The 18,103-nt window shown below is 37.5% G+C and overlaps 1 protein-coding gene across 1 annotated transcript; it reads left to right on the top strand.

The window, feature by feature from the left end:
- The first annotated feature begins 15,111 nt into the window (after positions 1 to 15,111).
- On the top strand, positions 15,112 to 16,384 carry LOC124635476. The gene is made up of 3 exons (XM_047171333.1): positions 15,112 to 15,150; positions 15,578 to 15,757; positions 15,874 to 16,384. Exons 1-3 carry the CDS (start codon positions 15,112 to 15,114, stop codon positions 16,351 to 16,353), a joined length of 699 nt encoding a protein of 232 aa, XP_047027289.1. The 3' UTR covers positions 16,354 to 16,384.
- The last annotated feature ends 1,719 nt before the right edge of the window (positions 16,385 to 18,103 follow it).

The following is an 18,103-nucleotide window of genomic DNA, read 5'->3' as shown; positions in this document are numbered from 1 at the left end:
AAATTGTGTAATCTGGACAAGCCATGGGAAATCGAAGTAAGTGGTCATATCCCAACTTATTTTCTGCTTAACGACCCCGAGACTCATTTGTTTTGGTTATGAGTAATTTCCTATCTAACAAGAAATCTGACGACTATATCGAGCTTGTTGAGTGCATGCTATCGAACTTGCAAGTGCTAGGGTGTAACATGAGCTCAAAAGTCCACTTCTTGGACTCTCATTTAGACCGATTCCCACAAAATCTGGGTGAGAAACAGGGAGAAAGATTTCACCAGGATATTCAGACAATGGAAAAGCGTTATCAGGCAAGGTGGGACTCGCTTATTATGGCAGATAGTCTGCCTGGAGGCCTGGATAGGCCGCTGGAGTTTGAAACGAGATCTATCTAAAGTCGTCCATTCAAGGAAATCTTATAAAAGACCATTTGATAGTCTTGAATAGGTATTTTGTTACCATATGTATTCACTTTCTTGTATTTCTTAGTTAAAATAATAAGACTGTATATTAAAAAAAGTAAAGCTGTTACCAATCTCCTAGTATTTTTTACATACTCAGGGCTATATAAACATCCAATAACAGTAAAAAAAATTCAGGAAACAAAAATTGTGTTGACCAGTGTTATTTATATCCGAATGTCAGTTTGTGTGTAGTTAAAATAAACATTACACAAAATTGTTAGTTACGCATAACCACGTTCTAACTGTTGGGTTGGCGGCGAGACTAGTTTTTAACGAATGCTATGAAAGCGTTAATTACTTTTGCAGTAATTAATATGATTTAAAGATCTCTGAAAAATAGATACATACGTAGGTATGCAGTTTAGCTATGAGTATCTTGCACTTTGCACGTTTTTTCTATGAGTTTAGCTATGAGTATCTTGCACTTTGCACGTTTTTACACGCTTTTTATTAGCTTCACCTGTATGTTTGTATGTTTGTATGTTTGTAGGTTTGTAACCGACTTCTTTGGGCGCGATTTTGACCCACTTTAAACGGCCAGATTTCGTTCAAACTTTGTAGATTTATTGAGGACCGATGACAATACACTAATTTGATAAAATTATTCCATTTTTAACCGACTTCCCAAAAAGGAGGAGGTTACACATACACATCGATTACTCCGAGGTTTATAGACCGATCTACGTGATTCTTTTTTTGTTCGACTCGGAATAGCTGCCAGTTGGTTCCATAGTCATCAGGTCAGGATCTGATGATGGAAACCCTGAGAAATCGAGGGCAACCTTCGAAAGTTGTAGGCATACATAGGGTAAAAACTTGACACTCAGGTGTACGCCTAAAAGCACTATTCAACTGTGAAGATTTGGAGCTGACCTGATGATGGAGACCAGAGAGGGTCCAGGGAACTCGACAACTGAATATGTAAACTACTTCGTGTTTGGGCTTAAATTATTTGTATTGACAAGACCTTTGCAATAGTGACGGTTTGGAGCTGACCTGATGATGGAGACCAGAGAAAGTCGAGGGAACTCGACAACTGAATATGTAAACCTCGTGTTTGGGCTTAAATTATTTGTATTGACAAAACCTATGCAACAGTGAAGGTTGGGAGCTGACCTGATGATGGAGACCAGAGAAAGTCGAGGGAACTCGACAACTGAGTAAATAAACAAATAAACTGAATATGTAAAATACCTCGTCTGGACTTATATTCTTTGTATTGATGAGAACTTCCCACTTGTATGGATAGTGACAACTATTCGTAATATCTCCCGTGTCGTCACGTTACGCACCAAATCCTCAACCATCAAGAGACCAACATCCAAAATATGTATTTTACCCGTAGTTGAATAAGCTTTATGTTTTACGCATGTTATTTTAGAAGAAATTTACACTTTACATATGTTTAAAATCAAGTAAGTATACAACAAATATTTACTACTTTACTTTTAGATCAAATGTACAAAATCACAATATTGTTAAATTGTCTTTCCATATCTATGTTAATTATTTTAAGATAATATTGTTATTCATAATTAAACTTTGTTAGTATAAGGTCAAATTGTTATATTTATTATGTATATATTCATTGTATATGAGTTATAATGTGTAAATTTTGTTCGAATTTAATGTATACAGTACAAGTGCAAATTATGTAGTTCAAATGTTTTTAAGTATAGTTCATCCTTAGTTCATTTTCGCCCACCAAGGACGTTCCTTCAGTAACGTCCTTGGTGGACGGTATGTTTGCGACTAACATTTGAATGCTTCCTACTCGCTCGATAGATGGCGTTGTCGCGTTTAAATACGCGCTATGGTTTCGTTACAAGCGATACTCTAAGACAAAATGTTTTTTTTTTTGTGTAAGACTTTACCCCTGGCTGGAGGTCTTAAACTCTAGGCATCCACAGGGATTTGACCGGTTAAGCAGTCAACAGCCTCCTAGGCTGAAGTGCGAGATGCCATTCACAAAAAAAAAAAAATGTAAGACTTTAATATACCAGCTTAGAACAGTGCACAGAGGAGGTTTTATTTATCATCACCCCATCTTGTGTACTAGTAGGTCAGCAGATCACCTAGTAGCTTAGCTAGGAAACAACAGTCGATAAGGCAGGACTCGTTGTTAATTTTTATTTCCAATAATTATCTTTAGCCGTTTTCTCTAATATTGTCAAATTTTTGTATACTAAAGAGAATTTTAATTCTACAAAACAAATAATAGTTTAAAAAAAAACTAAATCTACTTAAAAAAAAAAACAAACTAAAAAACAGAAAATGCAAAATATCTTGATTCCTTTAACTAACAAGGCTATAATACTAAAAATAGTTGCCAAAATAAGGCGAAAAATGTTTTTCGATCGTAAAGCATTCTCTGATGCTTCGCATCACGAGTCGTGCAATAGTTTAAAATTAAAAAGCTATTATAAATAATCCAAACTAAAAAGTAGAAAATAAATGATAGTTTAAAAAAAACTAAAAAACACGCTTTTTATAGAAAACCGAACTAAAAAATAGCAAATAAATTTTAATGAATTTAAATTAAGAAAATAGTGTTCAAATTTTCAATGAATATAAATTAATAATAGTGTGAATACAAAAAAAATATTTAAAAAAGCGTGGGGTGCATGATGTCAATAGTTATAAATATTTTATTGACAGATATGAGTAGAGTGATTTTCATTTCGATATGACCTTAAAAAGCACCCCACGCTTTTTAAAATATTTTTTTTTGTATTCACACTATTATTAATTTATATTCACTGAAATTTTGAACACTATTTTCTTAATTTAAATTCATTAAAATTTATTTGCTATTTTTTAGTTCGGTTTTCTATAAAAAGCGTGTTTTTTAGTTTTTTTTAAACTATCATTTATTTCTAGGAAATGTACGAGGGCTTAATAGGTCAGTGATTGGGTCATGTTATACCCTGAAATGGTTCTATTCGGTTGTTCGAGTACTGTTTCCTGGTACTGTTAAATCATGACAATTACATATTACTTTTCAAGTTGGTTCATCTGAAGCTCCATCGTTACAGAAAGGACAGTTCTCACTGTTAATGTGATACTTCAGGTGAGATAGGAGGTGAGGTAGGAATCGCCCGTTTTATCTATACTAATATTATAAAAAGGAAAACTTTGTTTGTTTGTTTGGTTGTAATGGATAAACTCAAAAATTACTAGACCCATTTTAAATATTCTTTAACCATTAGAAAGCTATATTATCTGCGAGTAACATACACTATATATTTTATTCCGGTGCGGGCAGTAGCTCCCACGGGACGCGGGTGAAACCGCGGGAAAACGGCTAGTGTTTTATAAAATTCAGCAGTATTTATTCAGACACGGAAAGCTTTGGCTGCGCTAATGCCCATCTTACAGATATATATTTTTTTTATTACTGTATACATATGGCTTTCAAGAGGTCTATGTACGTTTTTTATATGCCTTGGTCTTGTAAAGCTGAGAATATTGCTGAATGTTTGATACAATCAAAAGCCTTTGTATAATCTACGAATGCCAAGTACAATGGTTTCTGAAACTCTATGTGTTTTTCCATAATTTGGTTAAGTGACTGGAGTTGTGGAAAAATTAGGGCGAAATCCGGCTTGTTCGGGTGGTTGATGGAAGTCTAATTGAATATCGATGCGGTTGTGAAGGATTTTGATAAAAGCTTTGTAGATGTGCAAGACTAAACTAATGGGACTGTAGTTGTTTATGTCGGATTTCTCCCCTTTTTTTGTGAATAAGTATGATGTTAGAGTGGCACATTACGTCAGGGATCTTGCCAGTTTTGACTGACTAAATCACTAGTTAGAATCGGAATAATAAGTGTAGCTGAACCGAGTTTTAAGGCTTCAGTAGTAATGCCATCTTCTCCAGGGCTTCTGCCATAATGCGTCGTCTTAAGGACTCGATGGACTTCGTAGCTTGAGATAGGTGTAATGTCGTCTGAGCAGTGGTATATAAGGTCTTTACCTGTTTGCTGATTATCGGAATATAGGGAACTATAAAATTTTGTGCATATTTCTATAATGTTTTGTCTGTTGTGTTGTTTTGTGCCAGTTTCGTCCTGTAGACTATTGATCCAGGGTTTGCTTTTCGATATACCTTGTTTGGCAACTCTTAAAGATTGGTGTTTCTCTAGTGCAATTCTAAATAGTTGAGCATTTTGAGTTCTGAGGTCTTTTCTAATGGCTCTTTTTACTTGTTTGTCTAGTATTCGGTGTTGTTCTGTTCCTATTTCGTAAGTATTTCTCTGGTCTATTAGTCTATTTGTATGCATGGTAAATTTTGTACTCTTCTTTTTGTTTATATACTGTTATTATTTTTATACAGATGGCTATAATTCAGTAATAAACCATCGATTCTAAATAAAAATAATAATCGAAATCCTTGATAAAATATTACTGGTTTCTCAATCTTCACTAGCATATAAAATGATAAAGTCGCAATAGAAAGCTAATCTTCCCAGACACACCATGCCTTTACTATGCATGTGTGGTGTTTTGCTTCAATCCTTTGAGACAGTGGAGCCACGGTCGACCTGATTGATTACGTCGAACCATACGAAGGGTGCCTTTGAGAAAATATACAGAAGGTTCATTCCGAATTGGCCATTAGTGAGACTAAACGGTCGGCCGACAGTTGGCATTTTTTTTTTAAAGAACATCTTTTTTCCAATCAAACTTTTCAGTTAATAGCCCGGTCAAAATAGACATTTGAAATAACAAAAATTCCCAGAAAGGTGATATTTGGTGGAGAGCTAGATTTGATCATTATAAATAAAATACTAAAAGTCCCCATCGATCCTATGTGTACCAAAAGTTATTCCGCCCGGTCAAAATAGTTTGACCGGGCTATAATCCACCATTCGTTTTCATACTGATTTATGAGCCCAAACAATCTATCGGCCGATTAAAAGTTTGCAGTTTACGAATTTTCTTGTGGTCGATATGCCTAATTTACCCAAGACCCATGATTAGACCTCGTTAGATGATGACGTGTAGTCATTTGTTAATTACCATTACTAGCGCGATGTCACTTTCTTTAGGGCATTAATCTAAACTAATATTATAAAGAGGAAAACTTTGTTTGTTTGTTTGGTTGTAATGGATAAACTCAAAAACTACTGGACCCATTTTAAATATTCTTTCACCATTAGAAAGCTATATTATCTGCAAGTAACATAGGCTATATTTTATGCCGGTGCGGGCAGTAGCTCCCACGGGACGCGGGTGAAACCGCGGAAAAACGGCTAGTAAGCTATATACCTACTTACCCAATAATTGTCCAGCATCAGCGGCCAAGCGTGGCTTAACCTTATGATCGATCGAACAGCGCGCCGGTTACTTAGCCAAGAACTGAAAAAAAGCCCAAAAATTCCCCACAATATAGGACTTAACAGCAAGACTGTTCCATTTTTTCGGTCTTTTTCGGTATTCGGTTGGTCTTGGATACTACCCTCTGGTACTTCTGCAGCCACCCTAGACACGTGACATCCGTATTCCAATAGCACATGTAATATATCGGAGAGCAAGGATTAGGCCACAAGCTATCAGCCTGATGCATTGCGTCCATTGTATTGCTCGTGAATCGGCGTGGCAGTGCATGGAACAAAGGTGTCTTACTGGCATAGATTATAGGCAGAACCTACCGCGATTGTCTACGGCCGTCCGTCTTGAGACATACGTGCCAGGATTTACGTAAGCAAATTGGGAGGGTGTTAGTCCTAATTAATGAAAACTTGATTTTCAATTGTTTTTTTTTTTGTGTAAAATACCATACCCCAAATTATGCTAACATATTTAAGGACCGAATTCTCAATCACTAGAGGTAACTTTTATTTGAAGATTAAGTTTGTATAGAAAATGTATTAAACTCAGACAGAAATTAACTGATGATTGAAAAGTCCTGAACTTACAGAGCCAAAAGTGGAATAGCCTACATTTCAAAAAGAAACTGCAAATTATCTTCTCGAATCTCTTCTCTCAAATCAAAATGAGTCCAACCGCATCCGTTGACACAGACTAACATTTACGTTTATAATATCGGTTGAGTTGTTGATCATCCTCCCGTCCCGTATGTTCAAGGAGAGGGGGAAGCTCCTCAACGGGGGGTAGTAGTGAGCATATCAATCTGTCTATTGACAACTGCATTATTCAACTGTTAAGGAGCTCTGCTTAGCTAGTACCCTGTAATACCTAGATTTAGGTAAGCTGTACGCGATGTAGTAATAAGCAGATAACACAATAAAATGTTACTGTAGGAAAATTTTTCTTGTAATAGATGGTGCTGTAATCGCAAATTTTAAATGAAAAGTTACCAGGCCAGTGAATTCTTACAACAAGGCAATTGTAAGGAATAGGTAGAATCAAACCATAATGGCGTAATCCCTTAAAAAAACCAAGATTACGATTTCGCCAAAAAAACCTCAAAAAACACGTAGAACGAACATTCACAAACGCACACCAAGAAATCTTTTGCACATTAATCACGACTCCATACAAAATTTAACGACAAATATCAACAAAAAAGTTTCAGAACTCACAAATCATAGCTTATATAATTTATCAAAGCAATCTTACAAAAGGGTACAAAATAAAATTCAAGTTACACGAATAGAGTCCCGGGTGGTGCAGTCGATTCAAAGACGTGTTGCCGGGAACGTGAGGGACCATAGAGACTCTGAAAGCGTGACATTCATAGACTATAGAGGTGTTGCTACAACTCCACAGACATAAAAGGAGATGGTGGAACGTCTTTTTTGAAGAATTTGTGAAGAGTTTTAAAGTGTGGTGGGGAATGAGTTTTAAAATAGCGATTTTTTGGCTAGAATTTTAGTAATAGTTATAGTTTAGTTTAGTTATGTATGTAAAAGATATAGCAAAATAACTCACATCATATTAAAACGCGTATTACTATACTTATTGGTAAACAGTCGTATTTATGCAGACGGAATGCTCCTTCTTGCGAACAAAAACAATTTCTGCAACTGAAAACTTCCATACAAATAAACATTCGTATGTTCATACCCTTTTTTCATCATTGTTGCCATAGTTTGACGTTGATCCACTAATATACATAGAGCTACACTGAAGTATTTGATATAGCTCAGGCTTCGGTTGGACGCATTCTCCGTCTACCTTCTTTCAGAATCCCAAATCTTAATATTCTATTCCACTTTGAACTACAGTACATAGCTGTATCAACATCGTATTAGCATTAAAATCTGGTCCCCTTATGGGGAGTAGAGACAGACAAATCGCACTCGCTTACGCAATTTGTCAACGTAATCCTTCACAAAAGGTTGACGAATAAATTCAAGTAACGCAGCCGTGGAGCGAATCCCTACGGTGACGGTACCAGAAACTCAGAAATGGGGGATACGATACCCGACATATATGTTACAGCCAAAGTAATAAGTCTGCATATTATACATATTATCTAGCTATTATTTATAATATCTACTCAATTTGCGATAGCTTGATAATTGACACAGAATTAAGCACATTAACTAGCAATTTTATATAATATCTCCATAGACTTAGATAATGTAATAAAACAAGTAGGTAAAGATTATTATTTCATGTTAACTAACTAAAGTGTCTGGTAGCTGATCATAATATAATTCGAAAAAGGCTAGTTAGCACAGTGCAGGGCACCCCATAATAGTGGCGAAAAGTCCCCTCTTTGAGGTGTGGCTCGGGCCACTATATGGACGGCCCGGAGGACATGGTGAACCTCACAGTCCTGGTGTGCCCTGCCTGGGAAGGGCACCGCCGTGTCCTCATCGAGGCAATAGGCAATGGTGACCTCTCGTGCTCGGCCCTGGTTAAAGCCATGTTCCGGGGTGAGAGGTAATGGGATGCCGTTGTCTCATGCAGACTCTAGAGAAGTTCACGCCTCTCTTCCCCGTTGCTGCCATGGACGTGGAAGACACCGCGGGCGCCGGGTGTCGAGTGACGTCTCCCGGCTATCGTGGGTTTGTGGGCGGTGAGTTTCGGTTGGCTCATCGTCCTTCCGTCTCTTAGAAGACACGGGCCCGTCTCGGCAGCGCGCGTTGTTCCACTTGCTCCTCGAAGAGATTCAGCAAACCCTTAACTGGGTTTAAGTCACTAACAGTCTGACACTCCTTCACGCTGCTAAACCACAGCGGGAGGAATAATGACCAGTGATTATATATAACATATATTTAATCACTATGGCTGTAACATAAATAATTATGTATATCCAAGATTCTAATAGTCATGTAACCGAAGAGTAAATGTTAATCAACGAATACAGAAACGTCAGGCCACTCAAAGTGTGACTTACATTACACCTAATAACCAATGTTTGTAGGTAAGTTGTAGGGAATAATTTAGTTTGTAAATATAGTATTAGAAGTAAAATAGTAAGTTTGTACATAAATGAACACAGTTATGCAATAAATGATATTTCATTCCTTCAGAAGTAGCATAATCATTAACAGACTGACGGCTGGATCTAAGCAATCTGCCTAGTTCATTGTTTGCACCCACAAAATTCCTGCCGTTATCGCAAAAGATCTCATGACATTTTCCTCTACGTAATATGAAACACCTTAGGCATAAAATAAAAGCTTGAGTACTTAGTTCACTCACCAGTTCTAAATGTACCTTTGAACTGAGGCAAACAAATAAACATAAGTAACATTTGGTGATACGATTACCACGACCTTTCCGGTTACATACTATTCATGAAAGGTCCAGCACAGTCAACTCCACACGAGTAGAAAGGAAAACAAGCATTCGTAACAAAACAAGGGCTCACTTTTTGCTGGTCATATCCATATCTATACTAATATTATAAAGCTGAAGAGTTTGTTTGTTTGTTTGAACGCGCTAATCTCAGGAACTATTGGTCCGATTAGAAAATTTCTTTACTTTTTATCCCGGTACGGGAAGTAGTTCCCACGGGATGCGGGTGAAACCGCTGGCAGAAGCTAGTGCTTCAATATTATCGTCAGCCTTTTCCACTATTTTGCTACTGAGCACAGGCCTTTTCACATACTACTGCTCTATTTGCCACATCAAAATTTTTATCGTTCCATGTTGAGACGTATACGTGTCACGATGAAAAGGGCGCGTGAAAGCACTGTCGCGTTTATAGAGTTGTTCTTGAAGGGTTGTATAGCTTTGCCGTCTAGATTCTTTCTCTGCTAGTGACATATTGAGTTAGAGTAAGTATGTGAGGTTTAAGAAAAAATAGTGTCTAACTTTATACACTGTACTGAGTTCCACGCCATAGTTTAAAAAAAGTAGAAAAATTATAACACTGAAAAAAAAAACAAGCTCATCAGAATTAAAGTTATCGAAAAGAGATCACTCTTGGCTGTAAGTACACACACACACTAATCGACTACTCGACGTCCGTACGTCATTTTAGGGATCCAGCAGAATACCACCGTCAGGTATTCTACCTGACACATGCTGAGCTGGACTCCCATTCGGTACAAACTTTAGACATAATGCACCGCGCCGTTAACTTCTGGTTGTATTTTTATGTTTCTCTTTTTACCCACTTTTTGTTTTGTTATTTCTTATTGTGTATCTTTGTTATGTCTTTTTTTTGTTATGAATAAATGTTTTATCTATCTATCTAAGTCAGCCCATTCACCTACTTCAACTAGCTTTAAGATCATAAATGTAAAACCCAATAAAGTATCCATCATCACAATTCATCAGCACCAAAGCACGTAAGGAAAACACCCACCAAGGAAACTTCGTTCACTTCTCACCACTCTACCATCAAAAGGAACTGCTTGTCGAAATATATTCCCAACATGAAAAGGCTCCACAAAAAGGAGCGTTGCAAGCTAGGGGAGGCACTTGAAAACATGCTTTTTCCACGTAATGCCTTTGAGGAAATTAAATAAACTGCAACACCACATCATAAGCATCCTCACGGGCGCGCCGAGGCGAGGCAGAGGCTCCAATGTTGTACGGCACGGGAAAGGATACTTTTTTTTAAATAAATAAATAAATGTCGGGACATTTTTTCACACACGGTCGGTTAGCCCCATGCTAAGTTATAAATTAACCTGTGTTATGGGTGCTAACACAACTAATAAACTACATATAGCTACATATACATATTATAACACCCAGATCACGGCCAACAAGCATGCTCATCACACAAATGTCGACCGAACCGGGAATCGAACCCGAGACCTCATGTTCGGCAGTCCGGCATGGTGACCATTGCGCCATCGAGGTCGTCATTATATTTTTAAACATGTAGGAGATTTGTTTATTCTTTACTAGCTTTTGCCCGCGACTTCGTTCGCGTGGAATAGTGACTTCCGGCAGATTTTTAGTTTGACCAATAGATGGCGCTATATGTCCGGAATAAATTTTATTTCTTATTTTTATATTTTTTGTTATAAAATCTATCCTATGTCCTTTCTCAAGTTCCAAACTATGCCTGTACCAAGTTTCACACAAATCGGTTCAGTAATTTAGGCGTGAAGAAAAGACAGACAGACAGACAGAGTTACTTTCACATTTATAATATTAGTTAGGATTAGGATTAATTCACTCTGTGTGGACAGATACCAGAAGGAAAGTGACTATCTTGGTACTCCGAAAATTATCATCATCTAAGTAGCACACCAATTTCAATTTGTCCGCCTCGTCCGTCCGTCTTATTGTTTTTAATTGGTATGCATAATAAAGAATATCTATGCGTCTATCAGTCTATGTTTGGGTCAACTTACAGTAGGTATACTCGAATGCAGCTGACTCCCGTTGTTGTAAACGGTTCCAATGCCTATCTGATCTCCTCAACTCAGTTGCCAGGGGCATCCCAACACCTCTGCATAATACTGGCTGTAAGCAAAAATATATAAATAACAGAGGAGCTCGTTATAACAAAGATGGTCCTCTACATACCTAACCTGAATCGGTAATCTACATACCTATAGTGGGAGGAGTGATATAATGATAAATCTTGTAATGAAGAAAATCAAATACTCGTAATATTACAAGCAACCGCAGTGCACAGATAAGTAATTATTATGTAGATTATAATCTACATAATTTATTTTTCGATCTATGTATATATTAACTGTGTACATTGACTGGAAGTCGACCTCAACATCGTTGGGAAAAGGCTCGCAGGATGATGATGTATAGGTATATATTAAAAGCAATGTTTAAAACTACATCGTGTGAAGCAATGGATCCGCACACCTGCGGCGTGCGCGCAACGGGGATGTACGTGCTGGCTTCCTTTTATTTGCGGCCAAATGCGATTTTACCTCGCTTGCCTCCCCACTGATGCGCCCCGATGAATATGCCAACGATCTGATGTTTGACGTCATTATAATTTGCAATATTATTAGTAGGGTTATCTCTTATTATTTTCTTTTATTGGCAATACAATAGGCGTGAAAAGGCAGGACTTAAGTAGCAACGCATCGTTGCACCATTTAACTACACCGAGAACCGAACCATGTTCAGTTGCCAATTCGCTGATTTGACCAATGGGCGGTAAGTATACGGCTGGTGTGATTCACGATAACTACGTTTTTAATTTTTTAAAAAGTTAAATTTTTAATTTAGTTAAAATGGTGCAATACGCCCTAAGTATTTCTGTCGTGTCGCAGAAAATGTAATGAAGGGAGAATGTTGTATTTAAAATTGAATAGCGTTTCAGCACTTGGATTTAAAAGTCACAAAGACTTCAATAAGTTAATGTAATAAGTTCGCTTCTATCAAATTAGGTAACGTTACGCCTGTCAAATATTTTGGAAAACAAGACGCATACATTTTTTTTATAAAAGAAATACTGCTCCAATTTTAATTATTTTAGATAGGTAACTGTACATTGGTACACATCGATGGCCGAATACCTGCAACTGAATATTCACATACCAAACGTTCCATTCTACTCTATTACGCAATATCAAATTCCAGTTTCGTAGTACGCAGACTAACAACTATATAGGAAGACCTTTTAATGAACAGAATACTGGGATTTTTTAAATGATTTATTTTTTCCGCGTCCAACGTGGGACTACTCCGCGCACCCGGATAAAATGTAGCTTAACCTCAAGAACTATCTTTGTCTGTTAAACAGCTTCTTTGTATTGAAAAGGGCTACTTTTAATCCAGGTGTCTGAAGAATAGAACGATAATATATTCTCATGCAATGAAGAGGAAACATTTTCTGTTTCTTTGCTAAAAGCATCGGAACTACTGAACCGATTTTAAAGTATCTTTCGCTGTTGGGGAAGCTACACTATCTAACATAGTCTATATTTTATCTGGTTAGGGGATGAAGTTCCCTAGGGATCCTTAAAGCAAAAAAGTACACCTTACAGCAATAGCTTTAAATAGGTACAGAATTCTGCTTAGATTCAATACGGATGATGATAATGATCATTTCTTAGAAGTCTACATCTCCCTATGTCTTTTGTATCTAGACTAAAGACAGCCCAAAACAGATATGAACAGATTAACAAAAGAATATCGTATTACTTATGTAGAGAGCTGTGGAAGTCTGATGCACAGGTATTTCATGTAAAATAGCACCCATCTCCTAAACTTCTGAAATTATTCAGCTGTTTTCATACAAAAACCTCCAGACAGATATACTAATAGGTAAAGCTGGATTTATACTTAGTTTATATTTAGTGAAGATTAGCAACAAATAAAAATTATTGCCTATAAAATCTCCACAGATCTTTACAAATAAATTAAATGCAAAAATGTAGTAGTCTATCGCGCTTTCACGCCAAACCGATGGTCTAGACTCTGAGATAGGACATAAGCTGCTTTTTATCTAATTGCTGGAATTAGGTCCATCGGTGCACATTTGGAACTGCAGGAAACAGCCATGTAGGCTTATACTAAACAAACCTTCCAGGTGAAGCAGTACTAGGCAACTGATTTAATTCCCTTAATACGTAATTATTTATTTAAATTAAATAAAAAAAAAGACTTTCTCTCTTACAATAAGATTTGCTGTAAGAAACCCACTTCTGGGTTAAGCTGGCCTGTGAATGTTTATATAATTATTGTGTGCAAGAAATGATAATATAAGACCAGGGGCCCGATTCTCCTAAGTTAATAATGTCAAAATTTAATAGAAATCGAATCGAAATATGATCCCAATAATCGATATGGTTAAAACTGCAACCATATCGGGCATTCTGCTACTTAAATAAGACCAATTGTATTCCAACGACATTCGATTAGTTTGCGATTGGTCTGCTATTTGGTGATTTTGGTCTATACGGTAGTTTGCTCTATAATAATTTTGCAATCGTAAATCATTTGCAGACAAAATGATTCATTATTGAATGACAGAAAAGGATAAAAACGTTTATTTCATAGCAAAAATAGTGGAATGCCACATACGCTTCGATCGTAATCGAGTCGGGATTGGATCTCAGTCGAACCGAGTCGAACGTGAATCGTATGTCGCTTAAGTAAAATAAGGAGAATCGGGCCCCTGGTCGAAACCAAACAGCCATGATCATGAACGCAAGTAAATGTTTGACATAGGTCGAATTCAGAAAGAAACCTGGTAGCCAGCTCCGATCTTCTCATAACCTTCGTTCTTCCCATACACCGATCATTATCCACTCTTCTTTTCATATTCAATCTATTATTTTGTGGAATATGTAAGCATCGGGTTATGAGAGTGAAGGAATAGGGAGTGCACTTGTGTCTGCGCAAATGGTCGTGCACTATAATATGTGCTGCGCAGCTGGCTGATCTCCAGTGAGAGCAGCCGCCGTGGCCGAAAACGACCGTGGACGCCATTATTATTATTCATGTACATCTATTTAGTTTTCAGTTTTTGTCATTCATGTGTTTCTTAGTAATTAATGCACCTACCATATTATCTCTGCATCACCCTAAGGTTGAATGGAGAGAATGCCTATGACATTAAATCCACCTGTGTAAAATAATGTTGCATAAAGTTAAATAAATAAATCTTCAGCAGTAAGTCTGATACCAGTCTTATCAAGGGGTATTGGGTTGCCCGCGTAGCTGGGTTGAGGAGATCAGGCACGAATAGGGCTGCCATCCGTCCGGGTTTCCCCGGATTTGTCCTCGTTTGGAGGCCGTCCGGGGGCCGTCCGGGCGGGGTTTCAAGAAGTGTCCGGGGAAAACCCGGACACTTTGCATTTAAGTATATGTTAATATTAAATGCATTAGGATAATGGAACAAATTAGGTATTATTTTGTTTAAAAAAATCGTACTCGTTTGGGGAAAAAATGCGATTTACGCCAAATGTCCGGGTTTTTTAAATGTTTTTCTGGGTTTGGTGAAATTCGAGATGGCAGCCCTAGGCACGAAGCTACTCCATGTACTGGTACTCAGCTGCATCCGGTTAGAATGGAAGCTGACCCCAACATAGTTGGAATGCTTACGTGGAAATCGAATCCTCTACCGACTCAACTAATCTACACCACGCTGTCGAAAGAAAGTAAGACTCAAAAACAATGATATAGACAATAGAATTAAAGTTTCTAATACACAATGATGCTTTGACTGCAGTGTATTTTGATAAACACTTTATTGTATGGGTCGAACAATCAGATTGGCTGCAATCGGGCCGGGTCATCTGACTCGCGATGACACTACCACTTAGTAGTGGTTCGATGGTCGACAGTGCATCATGACCCGGAGTGCCTTTACTGTAGCCATACTGGTACTGGTAAGTGATTTTATATATTCTTCAATTCAATTAGATTAACCTATGGCATTAAGTCCGCCTTTGTAATGTTAATTGCGTACAGTTGAGTAAATAAATAACCTTCTCTTGATTAACAGAAATTGTATATCAAACTTGTATTGATAAGCATTAGGGTTTTTGGTTCGATGCCTGATTCAGGAAGTATTGGACAGTTGAACTTACCAAGACATTAAGACAGTGATTGTTTAAATTGAATACATGTGTGCACATAAAGATCAAAACGTGGTTTCCCTCCCTACTTTAAGCTGATTACGAACGAACTTTTCATTTGGTTTTGCAAAATAAAGCACCCAATTAGAAAACATAAACTATCCCTAATAACGAAGGCAGAAATAGGTGCATGTCAAAAGTAGTCCTCCACAGCCTTATAGCCTTCTCAATATTTCAGGTCGTCGCCCCAGCAGGACGGAGAGCGGCCCAAGGTATTGCAAAAACACGGGTCCTACACAGGACCAAGGGCCCACTTGAACCTCCAGGGTCCCGTATATTTCCGCGGCAGGCCCAGCACGAAGAAGCAGCCCCTTATGTTGGTGACTCATATCTTTCTCTTCGGGATAAACTGTTATATGTAATTATGTTTACTTCATAACGCCCCTTGTAGCCAACGTAAATTCTTGATTGACTCTGACAATAAGTTAGCTCAAATCAACCGTGACGTATGTTAAATATATGTTTCTTCCGCAGTCCGTGAACAATGGCGAGTCAACTGAGGAACAGCAAGGGTACACCTACAACAGCTACTACGCTCCTTCTAGGGTGAACTTCCACGATATCTACAGCAACAGACTGTCGATGCTCGCCGAGGATCCCATGACCACAACCGCTAGGGACGACGAAACATTTCACTTACAAAACATACCTACGAAATACGTGGAGTTCCATCCGAAAACGCAAACAGTCCCCCCTATAACGTCACCATCGCCCATGTTTCTGCTGAATTCTTCGTTTATTAAAAATCAGACTGAACCTCAGCATATTTCCAAAATTTCAAGTACTACTTCTACAACTACTGAGGAACCTGAAGAAGCGAGTGTTAAAGTTATTCCAATAAAAGTCAATTATCAAAGAGGAGTATTAGATCTTCTCTTTCCAGCTGCCAGAGTTCGAACCTTCAAATCAGTGTTTGATACGTTCAGGAGACTCATGTCACACACTTTCCGATAGCCGATAGCCCTATGAACTGTTGTTGTGTAACTTTCTTGCAATTATTCAATAAAATTAATTTATAATGATGTGATGGCTTTGAATTTAATATTGCCCTGCTAAACATTTTTGAAAAGTATAAGATAATCTTCATGGCTATGATAACTTTGTCGAACGTACAATAATTTACTTCTGATGTAATTAGAAATAAAGAAGTACTGATAATAGTGTGAAAGTTTTAAAAACATTAAGAGGAAACTACTCCGCGAACTTATTCCATTTTAATTTAGGTGAATCGGTCAAATCTTGACCTAGATCTTATACCAAAGAATATGAAAGAGAGAAAACTGACTTTATAGCAGCGTTAAATAATTATTATCAAGTTTATTTTACAGAGAGGGTCCAAAATTAAGCTTTAATAACAACACAATAAGGTTTTAAAGTGTTCGCCATTTCAAATTAAATTACATCTGTGTGGTTGTTTTAAGTATTTAAGTTTCGTAACTGAAGTGCCAGTAAAAAGCGCAGTAACAACCTCTTCAGCGAATGCAGTTTGTGAAATGCCAGGACTTTCTGCTACCAGGGTTACATATGTCATGCAGGAATATCGCTATGTATAGATCTGGATCATTTGTTCTTTATGTAGGTACCTACAGCTTGCTAAAAGACACAAACTAGACAGATAATAAAAGAATTCTCTTGCTGACGAGGGAAAACAACTTATCGTTAAGAGTTATTGTTAATACTTAGAGTTTATTGTAATGATAGTCTGTACCATATAGAGACACTGTGACATTTTGTTTGGGATGTAAACAGAAAACTATGTCCACTGTTAACGACTCACTAGGAACCATTGAAAAATCAATGTCATTGAAATTACTATGGCGCCTCCCGCTGTGGATGAAGCCTGAGGGAGATTTACTGACGTAACCCCACTATGTTCCTTCTTATCATACCTTTACGTACCAAGGCCGCGGTGACTCTTTCAAACAATCCTGCAGGAGTAACAACACGGACCAATCAATTCTCGCTCAGTATTCACCCAAAACACGCACCTAGCCTATAGTAAGGATTTACTACTTCACACAACAGCACTTGACTAAAACGTGATTCACACTGATTGCACTAATTACACTCGACACGCCTGCACTTGAGCCTCAGCGCTTTAGAGCGATAAAAGCGCTGTTGAGCGAACGCTTGTCTCCAATTAATTTTTTGGATTAACGCCAAACGTTAACGGTGAGGCCATTTCTTAGCAGAGATAAGTTTTAGTGTTAACAGTTGTAGTTGTAATTAATTTTGTTGGGATAATTCATTTATTAGGAGCTACATCACAGCCTTCCTAACCACAGAGGTTGGTGGATCATGAGGTTAAGCAGCGTTTGACGCGGTCGGTAAATGAATGGGTGACCACCTTGTCACGACGAGTTCCGGAAGGCACGCTAATCACAATAACTTATAACGTCGTATCATTAACACTTTTCATCCGATTGCGGGATGTAGTTACCTCAGTGAAATTACTCGTGTTCGTTAGTTATTCATATTCCATAGTTCAAGTGAAAAGCCATAAAATATTATCAATTTAGATCTTATCACGATTATTACTCAAAACTGTCTCCCAAAAAATGAAACGCTGACAAAAATACTTTCAGAAATCTGTAGGCATAAATTGACCGTCCTGAATAATAATCACCTCATTGAAAATCAACCTCTAAACTTAATAACAAGAATCAATTAAGTTTACGAAGATTTGCAACGGAGAACAAAAAAA

The sequence above is a fragment of the Helicoverpa zea genome, chromosome 13 (genome assembly GCF_022581195.2).
Source record: "Helicoverpa zea isolate HzStark_Cry1AcR chromosome 13, ilHelZeax1.1, whole genome shotgun sequence".
Classification (NCBI taxonomy): domain Eukaryota; kingdom Metazoa; phylum Arthropoda; class Insecta; order Lepidoptera; family Noctuidae; genus Helicoverpa; species Helicoverpa zea.
This window is presented reverse-complemented; position numbering and strand designations above follow the sequence as displayed.